This window comes from Trachemys scripta, chromosome 14 (assembly GCF_013100865.1).
Source record: "Trachemys scripta elegans isolate TJP31775 chromosome 14, CAS_Tse_1.0, whole genome shotgun sequence".
Taxonomy (NCBI): Eukaryota; Metazoa; Chordata; order Testudines; family Emydidae; genus Trachemys; species Trachemys scripta.
This window is the reverse complement of record NC_048311.1, coordinates 8,853,585-8,874,479: the sequence shown is the minus strand read 5'-3', so window position 1 is coordinate 8,874,479 and position 20,895 is coordinate 8,853,585. Positions and strand designations below refer to the sequence as shown.

The window sequence follows — 20,895 nt, the reverse complement described above, 5'->3', positions numbered from 1 at the left end:
AGGTGCAGTCCTGGACTCGGTGACGGCGCGGGCAAGTCTCCCAGAGTCGCGGTTCTTGGCAATTCAAGGGGTCGTAAGCTCCATCCAGAAATTTCCCACGACTACGGCAAGGTGCTGTATGCAGCTCCTGGGACACATGGCAGCCTGCACTCACGTAGTCAGACATGCCCGCCTAAGGCTCAGACCTTTGCAGCTGTGGTTTACCCAAGCATACCACCCCAGCAGAGACCCCTTGGATCTGGTGGTGACAATTCCAGCTCGGGTGTTGAGCTCCCTCCGCTGGTGGCTCGATCAACAGCAGGTTTGCGAAGGGATCCCCTTCACTGCCCCACAACCCACTCTGACGTTAGTAACAGATGCATCGGATCTGGGTTGGGGGGCGCACCTGGGGGAACTGCGGACCCAGGGGTTGTGGTCCAGGGAAGACAGGTTGCTTCACATCAATCTGAAGGAGCTGAGGGCGGTTCGCCTCGCCTGTCAGACCTTCCACGCCACCATAGAAGGTCACAGCGTGGCAGTTCTGACGGACAACACTACCGCCATGTTCTATATAAACAAGCAGGGCGGGTCCCGGTCCTCTCTCCTCTGTCGCGAGGCGCTCCGTCTATGGGACTTCTGTATAGCCCATTTGGTCCATCTAATCGCAACGTATCTCCCAGGGATCCAAAACAGGTTAGCAGACCGCCTCAGCCGATCCTACCACATGCACGAATGGGCTTTGAGGCAGGATGTCCTGCATTCAATCTTCCAGAGGTGGGGGTTTCCCCGGGTGGATCTTTTCGCCACCAAGGACAACAGGCAATGCCCTCAGTTTTGCTCTTTCCAGAACCTCAGCCCGGGGTCGTTGGCAGATGCCTTCGCGATTCCATGGGGAGGGAGCCTGGGGTCTGCCTTCCCTCCATTCCCGCTCATCCACAAGGTCCTCCTCAAGACCCGCAGGGACAAGGCGACAATCATCCTCATCGCCCCGGCATGGCCACGACAGCATTGGTTCACAACCCTGCTGGAATTGTCCATAGCCAACCCGATTACTCTCCCCCTCCATCGCGACCTAGTCACACAGGACAGGGGTCACCTGCTCCACCCGAACCTATCGTCGCTACATCTCACAGCGTGGTATCTCTCTGGCTGAACGATGCGGAACACAGGTGCTCTCACCAGGTACAGCAAATTCTCCTTGGTAGTAGGAAGCCCTCTGCAAGAGCGACCTACCTGGCCAAATGGAAGAGGTTCTCCCACTGGTGCGAGCCTCAGCACATACAGCCTCTGCAGGCCTCAGTTCCATCAATCCTGGACTACTTACTGCACCTCAAGCATCAAGGGCTCGCCCCCGCCTTGATTAAAGTGCATTTGGCTGCCATATTGGAGTTCCATCCGGGGGAGTTGGGAGTGTCAGTGTTCTCCAACCCCACAGTAGCCCGATTCCTCAAGGGACTGGAGAGGGTGTTTCCCTATTCGCGCCCACCAGTCCCTGCGTGGAGTCTGAACCTAGTCCTAACTAAGCTCATGGGGCCCCCCTTTGAACCCCTAGCCGCTTGCTCCCTCATGCACCTCTCGTGGAAGGTGGCGTTTCTCGTGGCCATCACATCGGCCAGGAGGGTATCGGAATTGAGGGCCCTCACTTCGGAACCCCCTTATACAGTTTTCCATAAGGATAAGGTGCAACTAAGGCCGCACCCTAAATTCCTTCCAAAGGTGGTCTCGCAGTTTCACATGGGGCAAGACATTTGTCTACCAGTGTTCTTCCCTAAGCCCCATGCGAACCCTAGCCACCGCAGCCTGCATGCAGTCGATGTTCGGAGGGCATTGGCGTTTTACCTGGAGCGGACCAGGTCGTTCTGCAAAACACCTCAGCTGTTTATTGCCGTTGCGGAACGTATGAGAGGCCTGCCTATCTTGACACAGTGCTCGTCAGCATGGTTTATGCGTTGTATACGCATGTGTTATGAGCTCGCCAACGTACCAGCCCCAGAGATCCGGGCTCACTCGACTAGGGCCCAAGCGTCCTCGGCGGCTTTCTTGGCGCAGGTTCCGATCCAGGAAATCTGTAAAGCGGCCACCTGGTCGTCCGTGCACACGTTCACAGCCCACTACGCGATCCACCATCAGGCCAGAGAGGACGCAGTGGTTGGCAGGGCTGTGCTACAATCAGTTATACCTTGACTCCTACCCGCCTCCAATGGTAAGCTTGTGAGTCACCTAATGTGTAATGGACGTGAACAATCACTCGAAGAAGAAAAAACGGTTACTTACCTTCTGTAACTGTTGTTCTTCGAGATGTGTTGTTCACGTCCATTACACTTCCCACCCTCCTTTCCCTCTGTCGGAGTCTCCGACAAGAAGGAACCGAAGGGGTCGGGTCTGCAGGGATATATATACCCTAGAGCGGGGCGCTGCTCTGGCAGGAGGGGGGGGACCCTGCCGACCCGACGGAAGCCGCTAAGGGAAAAAGTTTCCGACGTCCGTGCACGTGGCGCGTGCACACCTAATGTGTAATGGATGTGAACAACACATCTCGAAGAACAAGAGTTACAGAAGGTAAGTAACCGTTTTTTTTCAAATTCTCCTAGTTTCAGTTTGTCATAAGTTGTTGTTTTAAACTTTTTATTGCTGCTTTCACTTTTCATCTTAACCAGGATGTATTTTGAACTGAAGTTGCCTTCTTTCATGACTGCAGAATTGTGGCTTTTTTGGCACCTAGTAAAATGTTTTTAAAGGAGTCCCAATTATCGTTCACATTTTTATGTGTAAATCCGTCCCGCCCACCCACCCACCCACTTAGTTTTGCTAATAAATGTTTTCAGCTTTGGGAAACTGGCTAACTGGCCTTTTTCTAGCACTGAGTATATGGTGAGATTGTTTTCTGTTTGCACATAACAAATCTAATACAGATGTGCTCTAGTTCATCCGGAAATTATGGCTGTTCTGTGCAGGGGGTCAAACTAGATGACCTAATGGTCAATTCTGGCCTTCAAATGTATGACTATAAATGAAAAGTAATCTGTCACTTCCCACTCCATTCCTTTATGAGGACTAGGAGGATGACTTACTGATATCTTGATCTTTCCAGGAGATGACCTGATGCGTTGTGTGGATCTTTATAATCAAGCCCAATCCAAGTGGTTTGAAGAAATGGTGACCAGCACTCTGGTATGTATCAGTAGCATTTTGTGTTTCTAATACTGCTCTTTTTTTATTTCTCCTTGTGACGAAAGCCCTACAAGATAATCTATCATGTTGCTCACCCTAGTATCTCTCTATTTACAGCCACAGAAGAGATAACAGACTTTAACCTGCCACTATATTGCTCATCCAATAAATCAAGCATAGTGTCATTTGGGGAGGAAAAAAGAAAACATTTTCCTCGCAGTCTGAGTGTAAAAGGGCAGTAATTTGAAGCTGCTTGGGTGTTAGAAATGGTGGCAGTAGGCCAGGAAAAGTGGGGTAATGGGAAGAGGGCAGAGCAGTAAAAGATGCATGCTAAATTGTGAGTACATTTATAAATTAATAATGTTTGCAATCATTTTTTATCCCATGGTTTTGCAATTTAGCACATAAGTATCCCCAGCACATAGTGTGAGATAATTGCTGGTAATTCTGCTTCTCTGAAGGCATCATATCACAGATCTCTCACTCTTGGGGCTCATACTTCCAGGGTTACTCGTGGGAAATGTCCTGGCATTTATGTATTTAGTACTCCTGGGGGCATTCTGCGCCTAATATTTTAAAATTCTGCAAAATTCTGCAAATTTTATTTGTCAAAATAACACTACATAATCATACCAGTTTCAATTATTTGGGTAATTTATTTCAAAATTCCTGTCAGCAAGTATGTCTGTAACAGTACAAAGACACACAAAAATTCCCCCAGGAGTAGAGTTAAAGAAACCCCTGTGACAACCCAGTTCCTGTTTCTCTGCCTCCTTTCCCCCCCTCAGAGCCCAGCCAGGGGACCAAACACCCACAACCCCTCCCCGCCCCAGAGTCCAGCCCCGGGGGCCCCCGGCCCAGATATTCGCACACACACCCCGAGCCCAGCCACCGCCCCCCCTCCCCCCCCAGCCTAGATACCCACAAGCCCCCTCCAGAGCCCAGGGATCCAGAAGGAGAAAAAGCCTGATGCTCCGTCCAAGGCTTGCATGGAGTTTCCTGTGTGCCACCCTCTCCTTCCCTCAGGGCATACTGGGAACCCTCTAGCTCCTCAGCAGTGTCTTCTATGTGCGAGCTGGGCTCTGCTGGGTCCAGCAGCCCCTAGTGGTGGCTAGCAGCACTGCAGCCCATTTCTGTGGGGGAAAGGAAATTCTGTGCACACCATGTTAATTTCTGCAAAATTCTGCATTGCGCTGTGGCGCATAATTCTCCCAGGAGTAATTTAAGGCCTTCTGAAGCACCTGTACGTGGGCTCCAGGGCTCTTCTCCAATCCACCTCACATGCTCCCTATGGGCATGCTCCAAACAGTGGTACCTCAAGGGCTTTAAAGTTTGCAGCCGGTTCCTTTCAAGAATGGGAACTAGGAGCTCTCCTGACAGGCAATTAAAAAGCTACCCATTTTTTTCCTTCAAACAAATACAAAAGAATGAGCTGAGCAATTCAGAACTGAGTGCCCAGTGGGCAGACCCAGCATTCAACACTCAAAGCTCACTAACTCCCAGGGGAGGCAGGTGGGTGAGTGAAAATCCTGAGAGATGATCTCTTCAGGGAAGCAGATTGACGGACAGTAAGTAATTCTCTGTCTCTCCTAATGTGGGGCTGGATTGATTCGTCTCTCATTTACACTGGGGCAAATCCATAGACCTCCACGGCGCAATGACTCTTGCTATGCACTGGTGTAAATGAGCAGGATTCTCACTCCTGGGGAGTTGATAGAGCTCACAAGTCCTGCAGCAGCAGACTGAGGCCACTGCCCAACTAGCAACAGGAAAGATTTGTTTTAAATCAAAGTAGGTTGAGAAATGTCCCCATAAGGCTGTATCTTCATACACATAAAGACTCTTGACTGAAATGCAGTTCAGTTCCACATGAAACAAATACTCAGATTTTGATTTTTTTTTTTTTTGTTTAATTTTCTTTATTTAATGTCCTCAGGGAAGTTTCTGTCTAAGGGCATGCCTACATGGCAGCTGGAGATGTAATTTCCAGCTTGGATAGATGTACATACACTACTTTTGATTGACCTAGCATACTAAAAATAGACATGTAGTCACCACTGCTCAAGCAGCAAGATGGGCTAGCTGCACCTAGGCCCTGGGCGGAATTGTATGTGGTGTGGCTAGCCAGTCCCACTGCCCGTGCCACTGCAGCTACACCACTCTTTATAGTGCACTAGCTCAATGAAAGCCACTATGGGTATTTCTGTCCAAGCTGGAAATTATACCTTCAGCTCCTGCACAGAGGTGTCCTTATCCACATGCAAATCAGTCACATGATCCTCCTCACAAAGATTTGTTTGGTTCCTTTTTGAGTGATGGTCCCTATTGTATTCCACTGAGGGTTTACACATGCACATGTGTCCAGAGCCAAAGAATTTGAAAGTAGTGTCTGTTGGTCCACACATGCGCCCTTGCTCCACCTCATGGTTTCATCCAAGGCAATAAAGGGTGAGGTGGACTGACCACGCCCTCAGTTCCTTCTCACCACCCCCCACAGTCCAAGTTGGAGCTGCTAGTGTCCCCTCATCTCTCACTGACACATTTAAAAAAAATTTTAGAATTGTGCAGAGTTTTTCTTATTGTTTTTATTTGTAGTTCTAGTGGTTTTAGTGTTAATTTGGGGAATTAAGAGACTTTGGGGATCCGTTTTTTCACCAGTCCCCCCCTCCCAACCCAGCACCCACAAATGGATACTGAATTATTCCAAAGATGCCAGGGTTCAAGATCTGCGCATTCTGCCTTCATTCATTCTTGGTCAACAACAAGTGCCAACTCTGTCTCTAGTGCTTGGGAGAAGTCTACAGTTGATCCAGGTGCAGTATCTGCCTGTCCTTCCCAAGCCGTACCCAAGAGTGTGTCAGTGAGAGATGAGGGGATACTAGCAGCTCCAACTTGGACCATGGGGGGTGGTGAGAAGGAACTGAGGGCGTGGTCAGTCCACCTCGCCCTTTATTGCCTGGGATGAAACCATGAGGTGGAGCAAGAGCGCATGTGTGGACCAACAGACACTACTTTCAAATTAACATAAGAACATACTGTGTACAGATGTGGTCTCCTCATCTAAAAAAAGATATACTGGCACTAGAAAAGGTTCAGAAAGGGCAACTAAAATGATTAGGGGTTTGGAACGGGTCCCATATGAGGAGAGATTAAAGAGGCTAGGACTCTTCAGCTTGGAAAAGAGGAGACTAAGGGGGGATATGATAGAGGTATATAAAATCATGAGTGATGTGGAGAAAGTGGATAAGGAAAAGTTATTTACTTATTCCCATAATACAAGAACTAGGGGTCACCAAATGAAATTAGTAGGCAGCAGGTTTAAAACAAAGACAAGGAAGTTCTTCTTCACGCAGCGCACAGTCAACTTGTGGAACTCCTTACCTGAGGAGGTTGTGAAGGCTAGGACTATAACAGCGTTTAAAAGAGAACTGGATAAATTCATGGTGGTTAAGTCCATTAATGTCTATTAGCCAGGATGGGTAAGGAATGGTGTCCGTAGCCTCTGTTTGTCAGGGGATGGAGATGGATGGCAGGAGAGAGATCACTTGCTTATTGCCTGTTGGTCCACTCCCTCTGGAGCACCTGGCATTGGCCACTGTCGGTAGACAGGATACTGGGCTAGATGGACCTTTGGTCTGACCCGGTACGGCCGTTCTTATGTTCTTATGTTATGTTAACCAACCTGGCAGGCATGTGATGGTGCTGCTAGGAATGTTTTTTCCTTGGTCTAAAGGCCTGACAGGTCTGACAGGCCAAACTCTCCCAGCAGCATCAAAAAGCAAGCAGGGACCACGTTCAGGGGGCTTGGATACATCATCAGAATCCAAGAAACACAGTGGCCTGAGGCTAGGCTGACCCTCAGTGGGAGCAGAAAAGGATAGGCCCCGAACTAACAGTCAACTAAAATCTCGATTGTGTCCATTCCTGGCCACTCCTGGCTGGCTGAGTTATGGGAAGCTATTGTACACATAGCCATTTCCCCAGTGAATGAGCTCTCTGGGCATAACCCATGTTGCCAGGCCTCCAGAGCAGTGCTTCCAGGGTAACTTCTGAAGCTAGCAGCACAGTAAGCAGAGCTGCAGCCAGGAAACAGGGCCTCCTTGTCCCTGTCCTGCCCCTGCCTCCAGAGACAGCAGCCCTCCACAGATCCTGTAGTTCCTGCCTTTCCTCATCTCCAAGGACTCTCACCTTCGGCAAGGTTCAGAATTGTCGAGGAACTGCACAAGTCTCCTTCCCTGCTGCACTGGTTCCTTGCTGGTTCCCCCACCAGCTGCACTGGACACAGGCCAGACCTGCTGTTGCTGCTGCTGCTCCTGCACTAAGTGTACTTACTGAGACACTGTGCACACAGCCTGACTCTGAAGCCCAGACCTGGGGCAGCTGCCCCAGCTGTCGCCAGTGGTGGGAACTTTGACCATTAGCAAACCCTACGCTGGGCCTGCCACTGATCAAGATATGGGCCTATTTTTCTCTCACAGGAGCTGGAAAGGCTGGAGGTGGAGCGGGTGGAAATGATTCGGCAGCACCTTTGCCAGTACACACAGCTGCGGCACGAGACAGACATGTTCAACCAAAGCGTGAGTCTACTCTTTGTTTAGGTCCCTTTGGTCCAAGAGCTGTAGTGAGGCTCTGCTGAACTCCAGCCTGGTTGTGTATACAGTGTGCTAAATTCCACTGTCTAATGGAGACTGAGATGTAAGTGGTGCCAGTTTGGGAGTCTGTGGTTGTGCACCTACCATGTATCTCCAGAGACATTCAGAGCCTGGGGGCGAGACAAATGGAAGAACAGAGAAGTGGGTCAGAAGGGGCACGTACACTGGAAGGTTTCATCGTGAAAGCCCTGTGGTGCAGGGTGTGGCTCAGAAGTGCTTGACAGGAAGGCATAAGGCAAAGCAGCCCCTTACTTTAATTTACACCTCTCCTAGATAGATGCTTCTCACTCTCCCAATAGCACACACAGCTCCACACAGTCCTTCATTGTTGCAAGAAAGATGGCAATCACAGCAACAATTATTTCAAAATGTAAAATCTTGTAAAACTGGCACTTTTTCAAATACTTGCATATGTGGTATGGATTCTGATGTGCGTGGTATTCAGTATATTGTGATATATTTGGGGCTATATATTCACATTACAGAAATCATACAATCATAGCCATATACATCATAACATATATTGATAATTGTCATAGTGCAGGTTGTCCCAGCGCTCTCCACTGCGCGCAGGCTTAGTGCCATGGGTGAGCCCTGCCTTGGTTTCCCCTTACCAAGGCAATAAACAAGTCCAAGCAGGCCTTTGGGAACCACAGAGCACCTTCTTCGGCGGGTCTGTTATGAAATAGAAAAGAACCACACAAAGCATAAGCAAAATCTTCAGTCAGCTCTTCCACTGGAAACCCTCTGCCTCTGGGTGTAACTAGTCTTACATCCTGGCCCTTTAGCCATGGAGCACTCGCACGCTGAATTCCTTGCCTGGGGCATGGGCCTTTGCGGGGCATTCTGCTGGCTGCCACTCTTCCCCGACCATGCTGCTCTTTGCTGAGTAAGTCCCTAGTGGCTCCCCAAGAGATCCCATGCCCAGTTCATTCTCCTGGGCTGCTCTTGTCCCTTCCCTGGGAGAACCTTTTCTCTGGGACTGCTCCTCTCTCCAGGAGCCCCTCTCTCTGAGAGCAGCTTCCCCAACCAAACTCAGGTAGCCTTTTTTATTAGCTCCAGGTGCTTGTTTATTAATTAACCACTAAGCAGCCACCTAGGACAGTGAATTACTCCCAGATAGACCTTCAGAAGGCAGTCACTGGGCAAACTGGGCCGTGACTCTCCTTAAAGGGCCAGTCACCCCATGATAATATTTAAAAGAATGTTATTATGGTTGAAAAGTCAAGCATCTAAAAGTTAGGAAATACCAGAGTTACAGCTGCCTGTGCAACCTTAATTTGGATCCTTGTGCATATGCATTATGGTACTCTCTAATTACATGACTACATATTTTATTCACAGCATGATCATATAGTTTATCCTCAGTATTCAACATTTGCCTCAATTACTACAAACCATCTAAACATTACACTCAGTTTTTATTTCTTCAGGGTCTTTCTGTGGTGCTCATCACCATAGCATCTCAATCTCACAAACATTAATGAATTTACCTTTACAACACCTCACAGGCAGGGAAGTACTAGTAGCCCCATTTTATGAATGGGGACAGGAGGCACAGAGAAATTAAACTCAAACTGCAAAAGTCCCCAGTAATTTTGGGTGCCACAGTGATTGGGTGATCAATTTTTCTGAGTTGTTGAGCTATTGAATTCAGTTGCAGTTGCAAGTGCTCAGCACTAGTGCAAATCAGCCTCAGATGTCTCAGGCTGGTCACCCACAAAATAGGAACACATAATTAGTGGCCACTTCTGAAAATTTTCATTTTAAGTAGTTTGCCTAATATCACATAGGAACTCTGTTGCAGAGCCGAGGAAAGAACCCAGATTTCACAAGTCCCAGGAAGACTGCTTTAAACACATGTTCCTGTTTTCCCTTTCTGCAATTCACTGCCACAGTCACTGCATCCTTTCTATCTTCTGCTATGGACAGCCTCCTTCACTACATAGCCCTGCCTCTTAACATCCATCCCGTGCACCATATGAGGCAGGTGTCCTGTGAAAATAATAGTACCTGATCATGCAGTTAAATACTTTTCCATAATGCAACCACACAAGGGGCCAAACTAAGGTTGCACAGCCAGTCTTAATTCTGGGATTGGAGTCCTTCATTTTACAACTGTTTGACAATTCTTTTAATGTAATTTTTGTATGGAATTCCCTGGCTGGTCACATGTTTTAAGAAAAATGGATCAGCACATGTGCAACTATTTGCTAAGGAGCAGAATACTATCAATCAATTATTCCTAGCTCTTGGAGGGATGGGTGATCTAGTAGTTAGATCAGCCGATTGGGAATTAGGATTCCTGTGTTCTGTTGTATAAAATGATGCGTACATTTATCAGTGAGTTTGTAATGGTAAACAAAGAAGAGAATTTTACAGAAAGGAAGATGAAACACATAGATGTGGAACTTCCTTTGTGAGAAGTATAGGTCAAGAATTGGGGTTCTATTCCAAGCTGTCCCAGAAGCAACTGTTCTAGTCTTTAGTTATCCTGTCTGTAAAATATGGGAAATAATTCTTAACTCCCCATGCAGTACAGAGAGGAGGTGCTCCTGCCATAGACCAAGGCGTGTTTTGATTTGCAGGAGCAGGTATTTTGCCTGAAACCCATATGGAAACACAGTTCCATGCAATCATTCCAAAACAATACAATGTGACAAGATTGAGCAGTCATTGAACAAGTTCAGCTGCAAATGGTGATTTTCCACATTTTAGAACTTGGCTAAATTGAGACAGATTTTTGGGGAGACAGCGTAAGACATTTTTTTGACCCTACGACTATCCCCCTGAAAATGCCAAGTTCCTGCCCCAAACACATGAAGATCTAGAGGTCTTCAAGCAATGGTTTGATTTTTTTTAATTGGCAGGTTTTTTCTCCACTAACTTTGTTCTCCCCAACCCCAAGGCCCAACCCCCTACCCCAGCCCTGAGTCTCCCCCAAACCCGGAAACCCCTCTGGACCCCCCTCCTACACCTCAAACCCCTCATACACAGCCCCATCCCAGAGCCTGCACCCCCAGACAGAGCCCTCACCCCCTCCTGCACCCCAACCCCCAGCCCAGAGCCTTCCCCGCACCCCTCATTTCTGGCCCCACTCTGGAGCCCACACCCCCAGTTAGAGCCCTCACCCCCCCCACACACACCCCCGCCCAGTGAAAGTGAGTGAGGATGGGGGAGAGCGAGCCACCGAAGGAGGGGAAACGTAGTCAGCAGAGGGCAGAGCCTCGAGGAAAGGGGGCGTGGCGTCATGGCAGGGGCGGGGCTAGGATGTTCGGTTTAGTGCGATTACAAAGTTGGCAACCCTACTGTCACACTAGGAATTGGATGCAGCATACACTGGACTTGCCTCACCAGTGGTATGATTCCTCTTGCAAAGCCTGTATTTTGTCTGACCTCCCATTTATGGAACCAGCTAATTGAGAGGAGGCTGTTACTCCTGCGACAGTGACACAGCTAATTCAGTTGCAAGGAGATCTTGCAGCAGGAATTGCTCTGTGTTCTGATATGTGCTTTTGATACTTTGCTTCTCATTCTGATCTTTTTAGACAATAGAGCCTGTCGATCAGTTACTTCAAAAAGTGGAGCCTGCCAAAGACAGGGAACTGTGGGTACAAGAACACAAAACTGGAGATATCAGACCTGTGGACATGGAAATATAGACTGATCTGATTAGTGATATGTGATGGGTTCGCTGGTTTAACCAGGCTAATGGGTCCTGTAAAGGTTCAGAAGAGGTACAGGACGACAAAAAGGTTGCTCTGCTACCAGATACCTTGTATTTATTGTCTGTAGGGAGTATCTCTGTCACATTTGATCATCACATCAGTTCCCATTGTGCTATGCCTTAAGCTCCCAACATTCCAGGGTTAAGAAGCCAGATGTCTGTTCTTCCTGTCAGAAGTTTCCAGCTGCCAGGGATGTGCTGCTGCCAGGAGAAACCGAGGTCTTTGCTTCCTGGTACAGAGAGAGCTCTGTTCTTCAGTGACTGTGCACTACACCCATTGCATGACTCTCTTTGTGTAGAATGTAAGAACAGCCATGCAGCAAGCCTCTGCCATGGAAGCAGACTAGTGATTTGACTATGATGCTGGAAGCAAGGAGCTCCTGAACATGGATCCCAGCACTGCCACTGCTCAGCTGGATGGCCTTGGGCACATCACATAACTTTTCTGGTTCCTCCATTTATAATAAGGGGCTCATAATACTTACCTACCTCACAGGGGTGTTGTGAGGGTACATTGATTTTGTATAATACTTTTTAGCACAACTACCTTGCTACGGTAGTATGTCTGAGTGCAGGGAGGTACGGGCTTTTCCCCAAAGCAGTAAACAAGGCGAAAGGCTAGGAGAAAACCCCTCAGAGGAAAGACACCTGTTCAAGCCCTTCCTGTTTTATAATCCCACTCAGAGACATATAGATCCTCTATCATCTCCATTTCTCTTTGAGGCTAATAGAAAGTAAGATTGAAAGGGACCTCTTGCACCATCTGTTTACCAGGAAGGACTCGGTTGTGCTGTAGCTACCTCATTAATTGTCTGGTTGACTTAAGTGACAAAAAGAGGACACCTACCATGGAATAAATTTGATCTTCAAGTCCATTCCTGCCTATATAGTGTGATGTCTTACAGTCTCTGCTTTCTGCAGGATCTTCTAACACTCCCTTTGGGAGGTCATTTCCCAACCAAATGGATCCAAGTTTAAATTAGCCTTTGTTTAATTTCCTCGAAATAACTCCTAGTTTGTAGCCTTTTGGATGCCCATGCACTCCCTGTCTCTCCATCCCTTTCTCGCTTTCCTTGGTGTTTACACCCATCAGATGTCTGCAGATAGTTAGCAGGTCTATTCTATTCTATTCTGTTTAGGTTTTTATACTGCACTCATCACTAGTATCTGAGCTCTTTCCAGCAGTGCATTAACAAGTGCAGCTACACATCTGTCACATGTTGTTTGTTCTCGCATCCTCCCCCAGAAGGAGAAACATGCAGTGAAGTGTCTTGTTTTGGTAGTTTTAAAAAAAATCTTATTTATTAAATATCCCTGTCTCTACATGTTTATATTGGAGAAGGCAAGGTCAAAGTAATGTGCCTTGCACTTGGAGCTTGAAAGTGGTGAGGTTATAATAGTCATTACTTCCTGGAGGAGTTCATTCCACAGTCTTGGACTGGCCCCAAAGAAAATTCTGTCTCCTGCACAAATAAGCTTGACTCTTTTGTTGAGTGTTCTACTGTGCCAAAAGAGCGTAGCTAACCATGGGCTTCATCTTGGAGCTGTACATAGTCTTTTTGGGCCCTGACCATGCAGTGCTTTGAAGATAAGGACCTAGACCATGAACTTGATTTGAAATTCTATGGGAAGGTCACAGTGTAGAGCAGGAGGACAGGCTCCCGATAGCCTGTATTGCAAAGGGAAGACACTGCAGTGTTTTGCACTAGTTGGAGTTTCCAAACAGCTGAAGGTTTCATGCCCAGGTATATCACATTGTTGTAGTCCAGCAGTGATAAAGGCACAAATAACTGAGGCTAGGTTTTCATCTGCCAGGATGGGACAGAGATTACTCACAGCTGTTGTGATGAGAGAGGTCAACATTAGCGAGGAATCCATGAGTACTTCTAGACTACAGACTGAATTGACCAGTTGTGGATATGTACCTTCAGCCGAAGAAGACTTCATTGGGGCTGCAAACTCTTCAAAATATTTTCCTCTGCCAAATAGATTTTCTAAGGCACCAAGCACGTGCATATCTATCTGACTTTCAGTGTAGTTGAGGGTGCCCAATACTTTTGAAAATCAGGCCCTTAACCTGTCCTTATAATGTAGCCCCTTGTCCAATTTTGTTGCTTTTCTCTGAATTTGTTCCTGTTTCGCACTGTCAGAACTAGGGACAGAATGCTTACCAATGCCATTTGATATTTATAGCTCTTCGATGTTATATAGCTATGTAAGTTTGACATTATCTTTGAATTACAGTTTTTTCTTGTCTCCAGTATTATTCCTGTTGTTAAACTTTGCAGTTAACCCCTTTTTGACATTGCACAGGACTGCAAGTTCCCTTTTTTAGATTCAGCAGAAATCTTGGTTATGGCTCTTTTGGTCCTGCCACGTGATCATCACATTGGTAACTGGAACAGGTTTGGAGAAGGGCTATTAGGATGATCAGGGGAATGGAAAGATGATTTTAGAGGAAATTAAAAGAGCTTGGCTTGTTTAGCCCAGCAAATACCTTCACACTTTCTCCCACACCACCCAATATGCATAGGAGCACCCCGTAAAAACCTGCAATGCCTTTACACTGTCCTCCTTCAAATGCCACCTTACAGCTCTCCTCTGCCATCATGCCTACAAAGCTAGTGCACCGGCATGCTGGGACTGTAGCTTAGCACTCTGATCAGAATCATCTCCCTGTTACCGTGAGTTGTTGGGCTTTCTGCTCCTTCGTTGCCTGTGAGAAAGGTGTCAACTCCTGAGGGGTGGGGGAGAGAATTGCCTGCTTCCTGCAGCAGCCGTGATTGGCTGCTCTTCCCCAGGAGGCAGACAAATGGGGCCAGACAGTCAATCAGAGAGAAGTTTTCCCTAGATGGTGTTAAAAATGTGTGCCCCTCAGCCACCTGTCTCACTATTTAGAAATGTTATTTCCTGGAGATACACCACTGCACATTCTGAGCACTGGCTAGACTAGAACCCAGTTCGTCTGACTTGCCTTTGCTGCTCTAATGGGTACATCACATTGTGATGACCTGCCTTTCCTGCTGTTTCTCTGATCACTCCCCATCCTCATCAATTGTTTGGTTTGATTATTATTACATTGGTTTTCTGCTTTAGTGATGTGTCCTTCTGTTACCTTTACTGAGCACTTTAGATGACAGGCACTGGAAAAGTCAATAAAATGTAAGGTAATGTTTTCAAAAGTACAATTTCAAAAGTACAATTTCCAAAAGCCAAAAAACTCTGGCATTTAGGAACCTAAGTCTTACTGCAGGTAAATTTGAAAATGTTGTGTATTAGCACAACAGTGGCTTTCTTCCAGGCCTCTTGTACTATCCCAGTTTCCAAGCTTTAGTACAAATTAAAATGAATAATTTGGAGAACTCTTCAGCCAACTCTTTTAAAACTTTTGCAAGCAAATGATCAGTTTTGCAGATTTTGCAGATTTTGTGCAACATTTGTTTTAGTTACTGTTGAAACAGAAAGTGTTTCACCATAATTATATAAATAAATAACTACATAATCCAACTTCATTCCAAATGCAGGACATAAATATTTATTGAACACTTCTGCCTTTTCTGCATCATTACTGACTATTTTAGTACTCCATCTAGTAATGAAACCTACATCACTGGACATAAATAAATTAAAATTATTCTAACCATATTGACCATAGATTTTTTGGTAATACCTTTAGCTTCTCTTATCAATTACCTGCATTTCTTAACTTTAATTTATATTATTATCAATTTCCCCTTTTTTATTCATCATTTTTTTTCCCGTTTCACATCCCTTCTTAAGCTAGTGAAGGGTTTTATGGGTATTTGTTTTTGTTTGCTTTTTAACTGAACAGCCTTTTCTCATGACTGAAGAATTGTGGACTTTGGGACATGTAGTAAAGCATTCTTAAATGAGTAACTATTTTAATGCATACATTTCTATTTAAGTTTTTTATTCCCAATCAGTTTTGCTCATAATTAATTTACCTTTTGGAAACTGGCCCATTTAAAATGCTAAGTATATATACATATTACTAGTTGGGATTGTATTATTTTTGCTCATAAATATTTCAGGCAGATCATGATAACTAGCACTTTTTATGTCAGTAATAAATTAATCTTCGAGTCAGAATGAGGACAGCAATACTTTTTTGTGTTAGAAAATTGTCATGTTTAATTTAAAGAGACTCCAAAGAAGTTTTACTGTTGGAACTAGAAGATCTCCAGTTTATGATTTGTGTATTTGTTTCCACATAAAGGACAATTAGTGAGAATTTCCCAGCATTTCTCAGGATGCTCTTTGTCACATGCCTTGTTTTTCACCCCAGAGGTGATATACTGTTCTTTTAGCTAAATCTGAAACAAATGCAGGTATTCTGAGCCACATCCCTCAGCGGTGGGTCCCCAGCCTCTTGTATCCAGCTGACTGTCAGTCTTGGGTTTTCAGTAGCCACTCTTCTCAGCTTGTTTGTCCTCTAGCTCACTAAGGGTGGAATATTTATTACCATTGTCTAGGTTGAATGGCTTTGTATGCTCCTCTTCATTTCTCCCACATTGTTCAATCTCATTCACATCTTCTCCCTCCATAGCCTCAGACACTTCCTTTCCCCTCACAACTGCAGCGTAATCTACCCATTTTAACTTCTTGATGTTGTCAGCAAACTGAGCTTGTCTGAGTCCTTCACATTCTACCACAGGATGCAAAACAGTTTGCATGTCACACACACGTAGCCTTTTCGGTCTTCATACACCAGCCTGCCATGTATTTTTGGGCAGCCATTTATTGATGTATCTTACTTAAAACAAACCATCTTTTTAAGGCCTATCTTTCTCACTCTTTGAATTCCTTCTGGAACCAACCCATTTGCTGTTTCCAGTTCATTGCTAGGTGGATGTGCTAAGCCCTGGCTTTAACAAAGAAGTCAGATCTGCCTCTTCAGTGACTGACAAGCCCCCTGCTGTTCTCGCAGATGAAGAGCTACCAAACAAGGCTGCTGAAAGATTCCCAACCTGCTCTAAAAGCTCTCAGCTCCATAGCCAGCATTTCTGTGCAGCCACTCAGCGCTCAGGTTGCTGTAAGCCTGCGAGAACTCACCCTTAGGAACACTGGATCGGTGATTGTGACAGCCTGAGAGCTCTGGAGGCTGCATTTTTCAAGACAAGTGAGTTATTCTAAAAAAGTCATGAAGTCATGGAACAAAATCCTATTAAAATAGCTGTTTTCTCCTACCAAAGTAATTTTCTCATATACAACTTTGCCTGAGTGCACATCTGGAGCAGCTTCCCTGGAACAGCTGTAACTTTGTTTGCAATGAGCACTAGAAGCAAACCTTCTCCATTGCAGCGTATAAAAGAGGAAAATGTTTGCTTGCTCATGGGGTTATTATCTTATTGTGTTTCACTTTGCTGTGCAGTTTCACACTGCTTTGTTGCTGCTTTCAATTTGCATGTTTCCTACACAACAGTGTTACCGGTGTGCTTAACTATTCTCTGGCAGAAAGTTACATTCCCAACACCCTATTTTAACAATGTATCCGATATTTTCAATGGGAATTCTGACTAAAGCTTTTAGAGAAGGTTAGGTCAATGGATTCAAACCAGCACTAGTAATAACTGCTCAGACTGAGAAGGGTACTACCCAACCTCTGCATTTCATCAAGGTTTTAAAAAATGGGTAAATTGGACTCCTTGGTCCACATATAGAAATACATGGCCTGCTCTCCAGAAGTGCTGAGCATTTACAACTCTCTTGGAAGTAAATGGGAGGTAATAGGCAAAGAGAATCTTTGGAAATCAAACTACTGATCTAGGTGCCTAAATAAGGACTTGGTCCTAATTAAGGCTTCCATTTCAATAAAAAATTGTGATCTTTCAAGTCACCAGCAGATGTCTTCCCACCCCAGTACAAAAACACCAGTTCTGCTACTAATTATGAATGAAATTGTGGCCAAAACAATGCTGTAAAGAATTCAAACTGTACAAGATCCATAATGTACCCATAGAGAAATACCCTACTGTTGTTCCAGCTCCTTTTCACCATGGCATGTGAACTGGCTTGCCTGATACTCAGTAATATAGTGATTCCCTGGTCACTTCTCAAGGGTTCATCAGGATACTGATGTATGGCAACACTCAAGTCATGTCCAAAGATTTCCCAGGTTCCTGGGAGGGCGTTGATGTCCAGAATCACACCAGGCCACCACATGACTCAGGGTCCCACATACACAAACCCCACCCCAGGCATCCTCCAAGACTTGGGAGCACATGCATTCTTTCTCTGACATAATGAGGACACGTTCTTTTTCATTTGCATGTCTTTTCTTTGGGGATTTCTTCTGCACACCTGCTATCTGTGCAATGGTCATTACATCATGTTTTAAAGTAGATCTTATCCATAAAGGTATGTGATTTCTGTTTCTGAATGCTCAGCTCCTAATTGTTATTTTAGACACATTTCCACCAGAGCTTTATCTGTTTCCAAGCATCTTGTTCTTCAGTTTAGATTTTCAGATGTCACTGTCATGTTTATATTGCACTAATGTTCAGAACAAGATGTCATGCTTCTTGGATACATTTCTAAAAGTGACTGGTGCTCAAACTATGCTTCAAGCTCCAGTGGTTGGAAGTGCAATTACTCCTTTTTGGGCTATACACCATAGACTCCACTAATCCTTCCAAGTCTGTTCACCAATGGGACCAACACTTGGCATAGTTTGATTTCTAATTTTTAATCCCATGCACTCCACAAGGCAGAATCCTTTTGTGCCTGTCTAAAGATATGATTCTAATATGCGTACATTACTAAAGTCTTGTAAAGACCTTTTAAATAACATTTCAGGTCAATAGCATAAGAAACAGAGAAAATATTTACTCGGATTTGAAACAGAGATGTGCAAATATAAATTCCCTCAACTTATATTAAGTTGGACTATTTTTAAAATATGGTATGAAAGACAAACTCAGTAGGAATGCAGACAAAGCCTACCAGTTACTATGTTCAGATTCCCTGAGCTTCCAGGAATACAATTTGAGCAAATTGGTTTCATTTCTGCAGATTTCTTAGGTAACTGAACAATGGTTTGAACCTCAACTGCAATTCCAAAAAAATACAATTAGTAACTCCCCCAAATTCTAAGTGCCTCTTTCAATTGTACCTGCTACAGTTACACAAGTATAAAAATGCATAGACCCACCTCATGAACTTCCACAGCTCAGGAGCAGCCAGTGTACAGACCTCGGCAGCTTTCTCAGTTCCCTTTTGATGCTCCCATACTGTCACTCAGTGCAGACCCAAACCCATTTGATGTTACCTCACTGATTATTAATGTCAAGTATGGACATCAGAAATGCTTGCCACTGAAATTGAGGGGATAGCAAACTCTAGTCATGCTATAGAGAAGGCCCATCCACTGCCTCTTCGTCTTGCACCAGCCTCTGCTTCCTTCTCTGCTGCTCTTTGTTGGGTCTATTCCTTGTTTTGGGAGGGATCCGATGAGCTTTCTAGTGCACATTCATTTCAGTGGAAGTTGAGGTCATTCAGCATTTCACATGATCAGGAGCTTTGTCACACTTGCCTTGGAAGGGTAGAGTCCTTCATGCCACTCAAAGAGAAATGACCCTCTCCTAAAGGGCATTCAGAACAACCTCCTACGCTAATCTTCCAACAAAGGAGCCTTCTATACAGGGGTGCCATTGAAACAAGCTGCAAACGTCACATAATGGGTCTGAATAAAGGCCACACTGGACCCAAGCAAATGCTGTTTTCTGATGAGGTCCCTGTAAATGAGGACTCGTCCCTCTGGGGCTGTCACTGTGGCAAAGTGACTCAGCATGGGAGTGGGGTCACCATGTGTATTGGCTGAGGACTAGGACTGGCGTTTGAAGAGTATTTCTTGGGGTACTCAGGTTTGCAAGACGTCACTGTCTAGTCATTTGGATTTAGGAAGGTTTGTCCTGAGACTTGCCACTCCTTCAGAGTAATGGGTACTAGGGCTGCGATTTTTAAAGCTGCCTTGGGGGTTTGCCCAATTTCCATTCACTTGGTCATACACAGAGAGAACAGCATCTAAGAGCAACAGTATCAGTCTGTTCTGGACAGAGCAAGTGGCAATATCAGACAAATGGAATCTCCTCTTTTTAAATTGCTTTCTTTGTTTCAACAGTCCAAAAGAAGGTGGGAAATGCAGTGAGTAGTTTTGCAGACAGTTTAACTGCAGTTGTTCAAAAGCAGATCAGATCAGTGGTGAGCCATGTTCTAAAGCAGTTTTCTAATCAAATGAAGTTGCCTATATGGTCCTTTTGCTAAATACTGACTAAATTTTTAAAGTAACAATTGTCTTTTGCCAGTACTAATGACCTCTTTTTTAAATGTGTTTAATCAAAATTTTATATCTTTCCACAAATATTGTCTGAATAGACCCTTAAATAACTTATGTAACATAAGATCTGTATCTGAATAACAATAGTAAATCTTTGATCAGTGTGTAAATTGTAATGTGGTCATTGTCCCATAAAAACATATGATGGAATCATTTTGGCTGAAGAATTGAATGCTCAAGAGGTTTAAGGACCTTAGCTGGGTTAATTGGCATAGCTCCACTGAAGTTAATAGGGCGGTGCTGATTTACACCAGCTGTGGATCTGGTTCTTAAGTGTTGAAAGCATTTGCTATACATAATTTTTCTGTCTTGCAAAAAGTTTAACTGTATTTTCCTGCATTATTCATGAGCGTGTATGCACCTCAGTGCTTCATCTCATCCTTTGTAAAATAAATTGTACAGAGATACATCGGCTGACCGTGGTGTTATATTTACCAAATTGTTGTTTTAAATTAAAAGCACACTGTCATAACAATTACACACGTGGCTGTATCTCCGTCACCTGCTGCTCCAAAGAATTTCTGCTATACGATGGGGCTCATCAGTTGAAAGTGACAAAGGAGGAGAAAGACCTGGTTGTATTAGTTGATTATAGGATGACTATGAACCATCAATATGATGCAGCTGTGAAAAACGCAAATGCAATCCTAGGATGTATCAGGCAAGGTATATCCAGTAAAAATAGACTCACCTTGGTGAGACCTCTTCTGGAATACCGTGTACAATTTTGGTCACCCTTGTTCAAGAAAGATTAGTTCAAACTGGAATAGGTGCAGAGAAGAGGTATCAGGATGGTGAATCTATTTTGTGAGAAAAAGCACGTAAGTTGTTTAGCCTAGCAAAATGAAGGCTGAGAAGAGATCTGATTGCTGTCTATAAATACATCTGGGGAGGGGGTAAACACCAGGGAGGGTGAAGGGCTATTTAAGCTAATGGACAGAGTTGGCCCAAGAATAAATGGGGATAATCTGCTCATGAATACATTTAGGTTGAAAATTAGAAGGTTTCTA

General features: G+C 44.9%; 1 protein-coding gene across 1 annotated transcript in view; it reads left to right on the top strand.

Annotated features, from left to right (window-relative positions):
* Window positions 1-20,354, top strand: part of GAS7 (growth arrest specific 7) — a 138,803-nt gene extending 118,449 nt beyond the window's left edge. The window contains exons 13-15 of the mRNA XM_034790254.1: window positions 3,071-3,150; window positions 7,629-7,727; window positions 11,351-20,354. Of these exons, the coding sequence (XP_034646145.1) occupies window positions 3,071-3,150; window positions 7,629-7,727; window positions 11,351-11,464 (293 nt within the window). The 3' untranslated portion in view covers window positions 11,465-20,354. The remainder of the gene's footprint in view (window positions 1-3,070; window positions 3,151-7,628; window positions 7,728-11,350) is intronic.
* The last annotated feature ends 541 nt before the right edge of the window (window positions 20,355-20,895 follow it).